General features: G+C 56.6%; 1 protein-coding gene across 1 annotated transcript in view; it reads right to left on the reverse strand.

Annotated features, from left to right (window-relative positions):
• Nucleotides 1–15,007, reverse strand: part of GMDS (GDP-mannose 4,6-dehydratase) — a 353,504-nt gene that overhangs the window by 50,396 nt on the left and 288,101 nt on the right. Inside the window, exon 10 of the mRNA XM_010853014.1 lies at nt 6,623–6,719. Coding sequence (XP_010851316.1) covers nt 6,623–6,719 — 97 coding nt within the window. The remainder of the gene's footprint in view (nt 1–6,622; nt 6,720–15,007) is intronic.

A 15,007-nucleotide genomic window follows, 5' to 3' on the forward strand; every position in this document is an offset into this window, starting at 1 on the left:
AATGAAAAGGACATCTTTTTTGGGTGTTCTAAAAGGTCTTGTAGGTCTTCATAAAACCATTCAACTTCAGCTTCTTCAGCGTTACTGGTTGGGGCATAGACTTGGATTACTGTGATATTGAACGGTTTGCCCTGAAGACGAACAGAGATCATTCTGTTGTTTTTGAGATTGCATCCAAGTACTGCATTTCAGACTCTTTTGTTAACCATGATGGCCACTCCATTTCTTCTGAGGGATTCCTGCCCACAGTAGTAGATATAATGGTCATCTGAGTTAAATTCACCCATTCCAGTCCATTTGAGTTCGCTGATTCCTAGAATGTTGACATTCACTCTTGCCATCTCGTGTTTGACCACTTCCAATTTGCCTTGATTCATGGACCTGACATTCCAGGTTCCTATGCAATATTGCTCTTTACAGCATCGGACCTTGCTTCTATCACCAGTCACATCCACAGCTGGGTACTGTTTTTGCTTCGGCTCCATCCCTTCATTCTTTCTGGAGTTATTTCTCGATTGATCTCCAGTAGCATGTTGGGCATCTACTGACCTGGGGAATTTCTCTTTCAGTATCCTATCATTTTGCCTTTTCATACTGTTCATGGGTTCTCAAGGCAAGAACACTGAAGTGGTTTGCCATTCCCTTCTCCAGTGGACCACATTCTGTCAGATCTCTCCACCATTACCCGCCCGTCTTGGGTTGCCCCACGGGCATGGCTTAGTTTCACTGAGTTAGACAAGGCTGTGGTCCTAGTGTGATTAGATTGACTAGTTTTCTGTGAGTATGGTTTCAGTGTGTTTGCCCTCTGATGGCCTCTTGCAACACCTACCGTCTTACTTGGGTTTCTCTTACCTTGGGCGTGGGGTATCTCTTCACGGCTGCTCCAGCAAAGCGCAGCCATTGCTCCTTACGTTGGACCAGGGGTATCTCCTCACCGTTGCCCTTCCTGACCTTCAATGTGGGATAGCTCCTCTAGGCCCTCTTGCGCCCTCGCAGCCACGGCTCCTTGGACGTGGGGTTGGTCCTCCCGGCTGCCGCCCCTGGCCTCGGGCCGAGGTCAGGGGCGGCGGCCGGGAGAAGATACCCCACGCCCCAAGCCCGAGGCCAGGGGCGACGGGTAGGAGGAGCTACCCCACGCCCCTAAGCCTGAGGGATCCCTATAGTGAACCCTAAAAGCTGCAGAGCCTCTCAGTGGCTGGGTGCTGACCTGTTCCTTAGTTTAGGCGTTCTTACACCAGGTTTAGGAGGCGGACACTTCTGACTTACCTGGGAAACCTGTCATGCGTTAGGAATGTGCAGACCAGCATTCCTCATGCAGGCTGACCATTCGTCACACCAATAGGGGTTCCTCTAAAATCTGCACCTTCTTCCCCCCAAAGCTGAATGGCACCACTCTGATCCAGGTCTAATCATGAACCCGTCAAGGAGCAACAGGAGGAAGTCGGGGGCACTGTGGTCGGGACACAACTACTATTTCATTAGATACAAACACTCTTGAGGGGTGGGCAGCCAGGGAGGAGCTCAGGCTTTAGGAGGAGTGTCCCCTGCCCGGGGGTCCTGCACGGAGGAGGCCAGGCGGCAGTCCGGCTGAGACTCGAGTGCAGACAGCGAGGTGCACGGCCCTCGTGGGTCCGTCCCTGGAAGGAGAGGGGCAGAGGGGCAGCGCGGTTAAGGAGGGACACAAAGCTTAAGGGGCGGAGCCTGGGAGGGCGGAGCCTGGGAGGGCGGCTTAAGTATGTAAACAGTGGTTCCGAGACATGAACTCCTTATAAACACGAGTGGTGAGAAGGTCAGGGAGTAATTACAAAGAGGAAGCTCCGTCCGAAGCGACGCACTGCTAACAGCATCCACGCCACTGCACCTGGCGGTTACGAGAGGGCGGACGCTGAGCCGGGAGCCCAGCAGCTCCTCTTCTGGTCCTGGCAGAGACGGGGCTCGCCCTTCGTCCGCCAGGCCAGCTTCCTCTTCCCCGGCCCCACAAAGGGCAGGAGGGCGGCAGTGGGGGATGAGGGCCCTGGGGGTCAGAGGACCAGGACTGAGCGATGGGGGGCCTCCAGGGGGGCTGGGGAAGACGGAGCCACGGGGAAGGCAGGGTCCCGCTTCCTGCCGGGGCGGGAGCACAGACTCGGGGAAGAGGGGCCTTTTCAAGACCCCCGCTGCGGCCTCGGGTGGCTCTGGGCGAAGGTCTAACTGGTATTTATACAAGTCCTCTGATGACAGATCAGATTCCTAAGGTCTGGAAAGTGTTACCCTGCATTATTCTAAACAGGGCTACGAGATAGAACAAGCAATTATGGGCCATTTAACTTAACATCATTTACAGAAAAATATTAGGAAAAGTTTGCAGAGGGGACAACTCGACAAGCGTGTGGTAATTTGATTAGAAACAGGCCACATGTTTCTGCTGAAGGAAGGTGTTGTTTTAACTGGCTTTGCCTTCTTTGAAGTTACTGCTTTCCCAGATCTAGATTTTAACTCAGGACTTTTTTCTAATATCTATAAAGAATGGGAATAACATAATGTATCTAGGTAAAGAAAGCAAAAGCCAGTCACAGTGGCGGATGTTGGAAATACCACATCAAGAAAAGTCCATGTTAGAGACAAACAGGACAGGGAGGAAAATCCAGCTCCATCGTCAGTGGGGTTTAAAGATATTTTTTCATGAAAAATAGGTGCTTTCAAATTTGGTCTGTGAATGCATTTCCCATGACATTTCTTAAAGTGCTCTCCAGAAAAAAAAAAAAAAAAGGCAGTTTTTGGTTTGTTTGTTTCACTGAAAAAAAGAAAATCTTAGCTTTTCTTTAAGTGAACTGACCATCTGGTGTGATTAACAATTGCCACATTGGGATGAATACTTCTTAATCCAATCTTTGTGAGTTTCCCAAGTTAAAAATTTTCAGACAAAAAGAAAACGTCTTTGTTATTATTTTAAATTAAGTAATAAATCAATGTTAAATTTCTCATATTTACATGATAATTCTATATCCCTGAATCGCTATTGAATTTTCAGAGACAGGGTCAGAAAGGATAAAAATCAAAATAAATAAAGAACAAAGAAATCAAAGCACATAGTAAAACGTTTGCTAGAGGCCTTGATTGTATCACGTCACTGACTTGTTAGCAGTTAACATGCACAATCCTTCAGTAATGTCAGTCTGTCTTTCAAAAGGCAGTCGGCCTGAGTAACTGACCTGTTATTCCTACCTACACTCCGCATGGCGATGGGGTGTGTGTGTCGTCCATGCTCGATTCTCAGGGTCTAACACAGGGTTTGGCAAATATTTGCTGAAAGAATGACTAACACTAACAGCACCAGTGCTGGGTGTTGTGCTGGGCACCACTGTTCTAATGGGCGGTTTGTGGAACTAATTATTACTTCCACAACAATTCTTTGAAAGAAGCTTGACGATTAACTCCATTTTTAAAGACAGGCAGACAGACGCACGGAGGAGTAGCAGGCTCGAGGTCGCCTGTCCGTGATGGGCAGTTTCTGAACTCAGGCCGCCTGGCCTGCAGCCCAACACTGCTTCTTCCGGGGCACGGACGCCCATCGCCAGGGCTCCGCGTAGCATGCACCCAGAGAGACCAGCAGAGGAGGGGAGCCCAGTCTTCACAGGGCGGTCATCAACCCTGGGAAATGTAAAGCCCAGTTTCCAGAATCAAGTTCACCACCCGAGGCAAACAACTAAACATTCAGGGGAAGCCCAGAGGTGTCCACCGAGAGACCCAGAACAGGACTCCACTCAGCTCTAACTGGACGCCAGCATCCTGAGCTCAGACACACACTTTCAGGACTTCCATGCAGAGTGGGAGCGGGACCAAGGAGCCCGCCGTGGTGAGATCAACAGGGGAAGGTCCCCGGCTGGGAGTTCTGCTCCACACAGAACTGCTGGTGGGCTCCCTTGGGCTCACGCTGGGCTCTGCTGGGTAAACAGCCTTCCTTGGTCTGAATCTTATTCACAAAATGACACAGATCTGTGCCTCCCGTTAGTCTTCCTTGCGGACGCTGCTGTTCTGGGGCCTGCCGTGTCCTGACAGCCTGCCCCCTTGTTTCCTGTCTGGCATTTCCCCCTGGCAGTCTCTCTGGAAGCAATGGACCCTAAGATGATCTAGTTCTGCGGTTAGCTCTGAGGTGTGCGAGGTGCTGAAGACACAGGACAAAGTGGCCAGGGGAAGGAGCTTTTCTAGAACCTGAGGAGGGAGGAGCCTGTGGCCCCCGAAGATGGACCTGACCACAGACAAGGCAGGCCCCGCCGGCCCCGGGGGGCTCCACGGCCCCCACGCCCAGTGCTTCTCAGGCCTCGTCCCAGCGACCCCCCCGGCTGCTGGTCAGGGCCCAGACCCAAGTGCAAGCTCGCGCTGGCGGCTCTGGGTCTGGTCCCCTTTCACCTGGAGGAACACTGCGCCCGGGGCAGCTCTGCCTCAGCCTGTCAGACTGCTCGGTTCTGGGAAAGCTGCTGTGCTGAGGAATGAGGTGAAAAGTTGAGCCTCACTGCACATGCCCCACGGAGCCCTGAGTGGGGCGGGGAGGACAGGCTCCCGCAGCAGTAACGGGGGCCTGGGGGCGACAGATGGGCGAGAGGAGCCCACGGAGCCTGGTGGCGCCCTCAGGCTCAGACGCCCTCTGCGGACAGACCTGCAGAGCAGGTACCACCACGGCGTCCGCGGGAACAAAAGGACGGACTGACGCGGAGCTTCGGCAGGAAAGATGGCCCACGGGGGCTTCGAAAACCGACTCGTGAGCCCTAGGCTCCTCTGCTCTCTCATGCCATGTCCCCACCAAGCCCCAGGGTCCCCAGGTGAGGCTGACAGCCAAGCTGCTGGTAACGGCCTCCTGGCTTCGGAAAGAAGGCCCGGGGTGACGGTGTCACAGGCGGAGGGCTGGCCCCGTCCACTCCCACTGTGAGATGACAACTCTCGTCGCAAGCTGGGACACAGGCTGCCCGTTTAGGCTCCAGAGATACGCCAGCCTGCGGGTCTCTGGGCCCGGGGGGCGGCGGGTGTGGGCTCCAGGGCAGGGCCCCCTGCTGCGTCAGCAGGGCTGCCCCGGCCCCTCCCGGCGCACATCCCCTGCCGGCACACCCACTCCCCGGCACAGCGCGCCATTGTTCGCCGCCGTCAGAGGCCGCCCCGCCCGGCCGGACAGCCCTGCACACTTCCTCTCCTCGCTGTCCCGCCCAAGTGGACGGGCAAGCCGCCTCTCCTTTGTCTGAAACAAGACCGTCTGACGGGTGATCACCGGAGACACGTTCACTTTCAATCTTCCTTCGCGGGGCTTTCCTGACCTCAGAAAGGTGGCGCGGCAGGCAGGAATTTGGTTCAAAACACAGGTCGAACAGGTTCCAGGGTAACGTGTTCACAGTTAACACACATTTCGTTTGGGAACCACCACATTTGAACACCTCTCTCAAGACGCTGCTTTCTATCTCCCCAGGTCCGTCCCTTTAAAACACTGAGTTTCGGCCTGAGTGAAGGTGGCCCATGTTTAAGTGGCAACACCCAGCCAGGAATTCTTACACAGTGGGGGAAGCGGGGCGCTGCGCCCTGACACCAACCGGCTGCTTCTCCAGACAGGAGCCCCTGCACGCAGGGACCACGCACCATCCACCCACCCACCCACCAACCGGCACTGACGCCGAGTTTACAGGAGCCCCTGCACGCAGGGACCACGCACCATCCACCCACCCACCCACCAACCGACACCAATGCCGAGTTTACAGGAGCCCCTGCGCGCAGAGACCACGCACCATCCACCCACCCACCCACCAACCGACACCAATGCCGAGTTTGTTATCGTCTGAGATAGGAAGAGAGTCCTCCTCAAAGAGTTCACAGTTTGGAGAAAAACATGTTAAGAAATGAGTTTAACAAGCTGTTATACATGTTATAATATGGTATGTAGAGCGTATACTGTAGATCCAAGAGAAAAAATTGGAAGCTCAGTGATGGTTAGTACACTGGCCAGAAAAGGCTTCACACCCACGACTATACTTGAGCTGAGGCTCAAAAAGGCTCACACGGCTCAGGTTTGTGTGTGTGCATGTGTGTGTGACTGTGTGTGCATGTGTGTGTATGTGAGTGCACGTGTGTGTGACAGTGTGAATACATGTGGTTGTGTGCATCTGTTCATGCGAGTGTTTGAGTACATGTGTATGCAAGTGAGTGCGTGTGTATGTGACTCAGTACATTTGACTGTGTGTGTGAGTGCATGCGTGTGCATATGAGTGTGTGTGAGAGTGCATGTGAGTGTGTTTGTGAACGTGTGTGGGTGCGTGTGCACTGGGGCCTCCAGACCCTGCAGGTCACGGGGCACTGGGAAGGCGGACATCCCGCAGGTTTTAGGACTCAGCCATCAAGCAGGCCTAACCTTGACGGGCCTGCCTTTGACCGGAGTCTCCATTTCTGAAACCAACCCTTCCCCGGGTATGAGCTACCCCCGCTCTCCTTTATACAGCAGTGCATCCTGTGCCAAGAATAGCACCCCAAATTCGCCTCCCAGGGCTCTGGTCTGGGTAAGGCGCTAGGGTGGCAGACTGCCCAGCGCGGGGCTGGGCAGCCTGGCCGTGGTGTCCAGGGACGACCTCCCAGGAGTGGCCAGTGAAGACACGGCCGAGAGTCTTACCACTTCAGTGGGCCGGTAGTACTTGAGGTCCACAGTCACGTGAATTTTGCCGGTCTCTTTACATCTGCCCACTTCGTTTTCATTCTTCCCTTCCCACCTGGAAAGGAGATAAAGACTTAGTCATCAGCACCTGGTTGCTTGGGAGCACTGGCCAGGGTGCCCGGCGGAGCATGGAAGCGCGTTAACTCAGGAGCGCAGGCCAACGCTAACCCGCAGCCTTAGGGCCTTCCCAGATCCATTTCAAAAGTCAGGGCTTGCCCCGCCTCTTTAGAGACAGTCAGAAGTGAGACCTCAGTGAAGAGATTAGCCAGAATAACGAATTCAGCAATTTTCAGGGCTCTCAAAGACTGTGCTTCTTTAGACTATCCTTGATAAAGTCAATTATTATGAAGTAATTGCTTCTGTCTCCCCCGCCCCCCCTTTTTTTTTTGAGTTTTAGGTGTATTTATTGTAATTTTAACGCATTCCAATTTGGAACAAATTTCATGTCCTAATTAACTGTTCACATCATCCCGGTATTACATACCAGTCACCTTGCTGTACCCAGGCAGCCACAGGCCCCAGTGACAAATCCCAGGTGACTAAACCTCCAAAAACTGTAACGACTCGGTCACTTCCTGCTAAGAAAGGGTCTGCCAGCCTCTTCTCCTCTTACTCAGCCGCGAGGCTCTGTGGACTCGTTTTCCTCTGTAAACACCCACAGTCGCCCACCCTTCAGGGTCCCAGGCACAGCCCCCACTGTCACGAGTCCAGGAGGCAAGTGTACACGTTTCAACATTGGCTTCTCGCTGGAGTTCGATTTTACATTCTCACTTTTACAGAAACAAAGACTCTGGCTTAGAGCTGACCTCTGCATTTCCACAAACCAATACTCAAACAACAAAAACATACTATATAATTTTAATTATTTTCACAAATGAAACTTTTTGGCAAAGAAGGGAATACGTTGCAGGGTAACGTTTGACTCCAATACTTGATCTCAGATCTTTGCTCTATCGGCGGGCAAAGAGTCCTATTACAGGGCAGTCCTGTGCCCCCGACCAGCCACAGGGGGCTTGGAGGGAAGACCAGAGTATCACACTGGCCACTGGGCCACGCGCCTTATAGGTGTCGTTGAAGATGGACAGCAAACGTTGATCGCAGTTGTATTCTGGACAGAGGTCGGGTATCAGAGACATAAAGCGGCATCACAAGCTTTATTTCTGATCGACCATCCGGAGATTCTGTGTTTAAATCACTTTCTGACAGCACGGGGATCACATTTCATCGTTGGAGAAATAATCAGTTTGTGAGTACGCTGGGCTTGCCCACAGACTAAAGGCAAATATGAAAAACATCCCACAACACACAGAGAGTTACAGCAGATTATGTTGAACGAACTGGCATTTTCCATGAATTTTCTATTGATTAACTGACTCAAGAAAGGGTGTTTGGCTATTTACTTATTTGGTTTATTTTCTTACCCTTGCCTAGACTTACTTGGCAGGCTCAGAGCTAAGCCTTTGGAACACTCACCTGGACATGCTTTAGCCTAAAGGTGCCGTGAGAGGGGAAGCCTGGGACCCCAGGTGGTTGGAGACCAAGCCTCAGCCCTCAGCCGGCATCCACAGCACGGGAGGGCAGCTGCAGACCAAGCCTCAGCCCTCAGCCGGCATCCACAGCACGGGAGGGCAGCTGCAGACCAAGCCTCAGCCCTCAGCCGGCATCCACAGCACGGGAGGGCAGCTGCAGACCAAGCCTCAGCCCTCAGCCGGCATCCACAGCACGGGAGGGCAGCTGCAGACCAAGCCTCAGCCCTCAGCCGGCATCCACAGCACGGGAGGGCAGCTGCAGACCAAGCCTCAGCCCTCAGCCGGCATCCACAGCACGGGAGGGCAGCTGCAGACCAAGCCTCAGCCCTCAGCCGGCATCCACAGCACGGGAGGGCAGCTGCAGACCAAGCCTCAGCCCTCAGCCGGCATCCACAGCACGGGAGGGCAGCTGCAGACCAAGCCTCAGCCCTCAGCCGGCATCCACAGCACGGGAGGGCAGCTGCAGACCAAGCCTCAGCCAGCGTCCACAGCAAGGGAGGGCAGCTGGTGAAGTCAAGGTTCCCAAAGATTGCCTATGTAGCTCTAAAGTCGTCGTTTCCGTGGGCCCTCTCTGTGGGAGCGTTTCTAGTCAACGAAAGGACAGTTGTTCCTCACGAGCATGTTTTAGTTTTATTTTTGTTCACATTTCACACTCGCAAAGAGAAGCAAGCTCACATTCCTTCCTGACGCATCTCAGCAAGTGCTCACCCACACGTAACGTGGGCGGGCCACGCTCAAGCGGGAACACGGGCACGCACGACACCACCCCCGCGTGTCTGGACCAGGGGCTGGGGGACTTTTTCTACAGAGCTAGAAACGGACTGTCTCAGACTTTGCCATAAGCTAAGGCTCTGGTACATATTCTTCCTCCTTCTCTTTCCCAATACCATCTTTTTTTTTTTTTTTTTAAACTACCATTTAGAACAGTAGAAACATCCTTGGAGAACAGGAGAACACAGGCCTTGCTGGGGTTCTGGCATGCAGACCAGTCGTCCGCCGGGTCCAGGGGACGAGTCAGGGACACATCCTCAGCCTCAGCCCTGGGAGGGCATCTGGTTCCGTCCACACCGGTGGGCCGACGGCGGGCATCCAGTTCCGTCCACACCGGCGGGCCAACAGCAGGCTTAGGGTGACCTTCCCCGACAACATGGGCTCGCTGGGCTGCGCTGTGGTCCTGGGCCAACATCAGCACTTGTTGCAGCAGCTGAAGTGGGAGCAGCTGGGGAAGGGCCTGCCTGGCAGAACCGAGCAGGCACCTCGGGCGCCTGCAGGGTGAGCTGCCCACACGGAGGTCTCCTCTGCCCCACGCTGCCGGCCGGCCTGGAGGGGCGTCCGTGGCCACGGCTAGGAGCGAAGGGCTCAGAGCAGGACGGAGCCACAGAGCCACTTTCTGGTCTGCTCCAGGCAGCAGGCAGAAGCTTCGGCCAAAGGCCAGGAAGCCTTGGGTTGCAACAGTGTACGGAGCGCTGTATTCACCAGCGAGAGGCAAGGGCACACCCGCCCTGACAGGTGACTCTGCGCAGAGCGGGCCTGTGCGCGGCTGGTGGGGAGTGAGGATCCCGCTGGTCGGCAGGAGCGCATCCTGCTCGCTGGGATGGCGCTCACCATGTGGGATCCCGCAGACTTGAACGGTGAGGTCAACTGCTGGCTCCTAAGGAGCGCTAAGAGCCCAAGACAGCACTGAGAACAGATCTGAGCGCCACATGGCGAGACGAGGGGCAGCTCACACCTCCCTACCCAGGAGCCCCTCTGAGGAGCAGGCGGGGTGAAGCGAGCAGGGACCCCCAGAACCTACAGGGGTCCCTGCAGGAAGCGCTGCTGGAGCGGGGTGGGTGGGGCCAGGAGGTTGGCAGCAGAGGCCCCGGGTGGCTTGGGAGAGGCAGCAGCTCTGGACGGGAGGCTGGCTGCACCCTCTTCTCCTCCTTCCCGACCCACCTGCAGACATGGGTCAGTCTACAAGGGCTGGACCGCGGAGAGAAGAGATGACCTGCATCAAGCAGACAGACGAGCATGAAGGACGGGGGAGGAGCCCCGAAAACAGGCTCACGAGTGGGCAGTGGGTAGGTGGAGCTGGGCAGCCCCAGGTGCTCAGGACGGAGGGGCTCGGTTCCTCCAGAAGCAGGCTGGGGCCCAGACCCCCGGGGCCACATTACCAGGCGGCAGGCTCAGCATTCCTGTGATGGTGGCAGGAGGGACGGCCCTGCGCCCCCGAGGCGGGGTCCCCACGCAGAGAGCACATAGGTGGGCTGTACCTGAGCTCTGGGCACCTTTGGCCCCCAGGGGGTGTGGGGGTCAGGGTACCTCTTTCTAGGAGTGAGGTGGAGGTCAGGCTGGCCCCTTCTGGCGGGGAGGCTAGGGACACCCTCTGGGCTCCATTCTCCAAGCAAACAGCCCTTCAGAGCTCCCAGAGTGACCAGGAGCCCCTGAGCTCTAGGTCCCAGAAACCCCAACCAGCTTTTAGGCCCCCACTTTCAAATATGAGCCAAACACTAAGGCTTGCCAGACACGTGAGGAAAACCACACATATGGAGACAAGAGATCACAAGAGGCAAACTGAAACAGAGCAACTTGGAGGCGACAGAACAAGCGGGAGGTAAGTGAGAGGAGAACAGACGGACAGGTTCCAGGCGCCCCCGAGAAGAGCCGCACAGTGACATGGTCCCAGGGGGCAAAAATAAGAACTGTATAAAATAAGGACGATTTGAAAACAAAAGATGCAGGGATTGGAAAAAATCCAGAAGAATTCAAGAAAAGATTTTGAAGACAAAATTGAGGTAATTTCTCAGAAAGTAGAGCAAAAAGACACAGAGATGAAAAAGGAAGATAAAATCAGAAGATGGCCTCAAGAGGTCAGTATAATAGGATTTCCAGAAAGAGAGTGAAGGAAATAATTGTCTTCATATAAATGAAGAAAATGGATCAGAGCAGAAGAACAGACATTTCCAGACAGAAAGGGCCCCACCGAGTACCCAGACGCCAGGTGGGACTAGCGGCCCACGGCACGGGGTTTCAGAACATGGGACGGGGTCGGGAGTGGGGCTCGGCCTCTGGAAGCAGTGCCTTCCAAGTCCTGAAAGAAGGCTGTTTCCAACCAAGAAATGAACGCCGGCCTCTCATTCATGCCGACGACAGAAGAGACATGCTTTCAGATGCTCTGGTCTCAGGAAACCAAACCACGAGGTTTTAAAAAGATGTCGGAAAATAGGGGCTGCCAAGTGTCCACCTGTCCAGGCGGGGTCAGGTGACAAGGTGGCAGAGGGGCCGCTCCAGGCGACACGCCCGGGGGAGCCCGGGGCTGATGGGGCAGGCAAGGGACGGTCCTATGGGAAACGGGGCAAATGCAGAGAAACACGACTGTCGGTCTACGACGAGTGGGTGCCAGGGGCCCCTGGAGCGCACACGGGGTCCGTCCTGACGCTGCGACGTGTCTGTCACGGCTCTGAGAGATGGGGGGCGGAGCGCGGGATGCGGGGTGCAAGGGACGGAGCCTCGTCCTGAGCAACAGGCCAGGACAGAAGCCGCAAGTGGAGCAGAGCACAGCCTGGAGTCACAGAAGGGAAAGGCCAGTGACGTGGCGGACGGGCTCCCAGGAAGAGGTGGCAGACACGGGCAGGGCGGAGGCAGACCCCAGACGGCCCAGGCTGGATGGGCTCCCGGGGGCACGGAGAGCGAGCGAAGGGTGGGCCCGGCGGGGACGCCGTACGAGGAGAGCTGGGCCCTGCGCCTCTGCGAGCCGGCACGGGAGGAAGGGCCTCTCGGTGGGAGGACTGGGACGGCCTCGATGCTGGGGAAGGAGCTGAAGGCAGAGGAGGCAGGGACGGTGGTCTGTGCGCACGGAGGCGGCAGCTGGAGCCTCTGGTCCGTGGAGCGTCCGTGCCAGACGCGGACGGGGGAAGCGGGACTCCGGAGGGCAGCGCCCGGGGGGCTTCGGGGCGCGAAGGGGACTCCCAGGGCCCTTGCAGAGTCTCCCCTCCACCCCTCAGCCAGGGTCACTGCCACTGACTCTGGCTCCCGCTGCCACGCCTTGTGAACCAATAACCAACTGCAACACAAGGGCTAAACTTTAACCCTCGTGCCTGGGTTCCGGAAGAGGGCTGCCATGGGACTCATCCCCGGGGCTTCCACACCAGGCTGGGTGTGGCACCCAGGCGCACGGTCTGCGGCCTGCATGGGGGGAGGCGTCTGGGGGCCGAGTGGGGAGCGGAGGCCACTGGGGAACGTGAGAGGAGAGCGAGCAGCTTCCCCTCCGTCCCCTCCCCCACTGCAGGCGTCCTCTGCCAGGGGGCGGGGGTAATTATCAGCATCTCCTCTGCATCCCTCATCACCAGCATCACTCAGCTCAGTTCAGTCTCAGTCGAGTCCGACTCTTTGTGACCCCATGGTCTGCAGCACCCCAGGCCTCCCTGTCCATCACCAACTCCCGGAGTCCACTCAAACTCTTGTCTGTCGAGTCGGTGATGCCATCCAACCATCTCATCCTCTGTCGTCCCCTCTCCTCCTGCCCCCAATCCTTCCCAGCATCAGGGTCTTTTCCAATGAGTCAGCTCTTCACATCAGGTGGCCAAAGTATTGGGGCTTCAGCTTCAGCATCAGTCCTTCCAATGAGTATTCGGGACTGATCTCCTTTGGGATGGACTGGTTGGATCTCCTTGCGTTGAAGGAACTCTCACGAGTATCACTGGCAACTATTAAATGGAGAACAGTCTCCTTTCACACTGTCCTCTGTCAGCTTCATCTGCAGGACCTCTGACGGGGGTGATTAGCTCCATGGACAGGGCCCGTGTGGTCCAGCCTAACGAGGCCGAATGAGGTGGCTCAAGAGATGAAGTGAGAGAGACTAGGGGCAGCCCCCGCAGCGTGAGCCGAGAGCGGAGGAACACTCAGACCCCCGGAGGCCTTGCTGTGCGCCGCGGGCACCTGCACCGAGGAAGCACCTGGGCAGCGGCCTGATGGGCAGGTGGGTGGTGATCGGGAGGGGAGAGCCTTGAGCCCCTGGGCGTCCCCAGCAGCTCCTCCGCTCCCGGCCGAGATTGCTCGTCTGCCCCCACCCCCTTGTCCTCGCCACGGGCTCTGCGTGCCGGGCACTGAGCTGAGCCGGGGCTGAGGGCCCAGGTCTCTGTCCTCCAGGGGCCTCTAGCCTGGCGGCCACACAGGGCAGCGAAAGAGCGGCGGGGTCAGAGGACCAGGCAGCACCCGGCACGAGCAGCCACGGCCGGGCAGGGCCCCGGGAAGGTCTCCTAGCCGAGACCCCGCAGACAGGCGCGGAGCCCCGGTCCTCGCCCCTCCCCACCACTGCCCACCTGCCCGGAGCGGCCAGGCCGGTCCCGGCCACGGCTGGGCGACTGAGCGGCCTCCGCGCGGGTTCTCAGGCCTCTCCACCACTTGGGGCCCTCCTCCTCGGAGCTCCCAGCCTTGTCTCCAGCGGTGACTCCACCTCCCTGCCGACAGCACTCCAATCTCGGTCACGCGGCTGTTACTTCGGAAGTGATGATACAACAGGCTTGCGTGATACCCACATCTGTTTGCATAGATTTGTAAATAATGGCTTCTCCTTATCACTGCATTAAAGCCTGCGCTTCTCAAGGGCAAGCAACGGTCTTGGTTATTTTGGGTGAGTTTGGCTCTGAGAGTAAAAAGGAAGAAGAAAACATGCTGGGAGCACGTGGGTGGAGCACCTGCTCTGTGTTCAGGTCAAAGCCTGTTTCATCAGGTAACTTACAGAGGCAGCAGTCACTCTGAAATCTGATGGATCCCTAGTTAAAGAAAGTAACTGACCTGCTATCCAGAGGATTGCATCAACCGTACGTGAGAGTTAGCGAGGGCTGCCCCGGCCTCCAAGGCAGACAGCATCAGAGCTGCGTGCACTGCTCATTCAAACACCTGCCACTTCAGTCGAAGCTCATATCGCTTTAGCTGCTATATTTTGTTTATTTTTTTAAATGGGTTAAAACCGTAAGTATTTCAGAAGTTCATATAAACATAAAACGAGGACTTAGCTTTCTCAAGTGAGGAGATTCCGTCTCAGCAGTGAGTGGAGGCTGGTAATCAGGGTCCAGTCTCCACACGGACACTTCGGGAGGAGGCTCGGGTCTGCTCAGAGTGTCTCCTCCAAGTTCTCAAGGGGCCCAACCCACGCCCACTTCTCTCCCAGCTCCACAGAAGACGCCAAGTGACGCTATCTCCACCCCTCAGCGTCTGAGACTTCACTCAACTTGGCTAGAAGGTGTGAATGTCAGAGAGGGCAGCCGCAGGCCACTGCGGGGAGCTGGAGCTCCGGGGCGGGGCTGCTGAGAGGAGACGTGGGCCAGCGCGGCCCCAAACATGCGCAAACGTGCGGAACCTTCCAGAGAAAGAAGGCAGACCCCGGACGTTCCTTCGCCTGACTCCGCTCAAGTAGAACCCTAACATACAGGTGAAGAAACTTCCTCAGAAGCAACGCACTGGAAGGGTGGGGTTTTCCCACAGAGCAACTTGACAGTCAAGGTTCAGTACATACAACAGGAGGGCTCACAGCAGACACCCGGCCACGGGACACGGGCTTGCTCCTGGGGCCCTGACACCCGGCCACAGGACACAGGCTCGCTCCTGGGGCCCTGACACCCGGCCACGGGACACGGGCTCGCTCCTGGGGCCTGACACCCGGCCAAGGGACACGGGCTCGCCCCTGGGGCCTGACACCCGGACACGGGACACGGGCTCACCCCTGGGGCCCTGACACCCGGACACGGGCTCGCTCCTGGGGCCCTGACACCCGGACACGGGACACGGGCTCACCCCTGGGGCCCTGACACCCGGACACGGGACACGGGCTCGC

The sequence above is a fragment of the Bison bison genome, unplaced genomic scaffold (assembly GCF_000754665.1).
Source record: "Bison bison bison isolate TAMUID 2011002044 unplaced genomic scaffold, Bison_UMD1.0 scf7180017864321, whole genome shotgun sequence".
Lineage (NCBI taxonomy): Eukaryota > Metazoa > Chordata > Mammalia > Artiodactyla > Bovidae > Bison > Bison bison.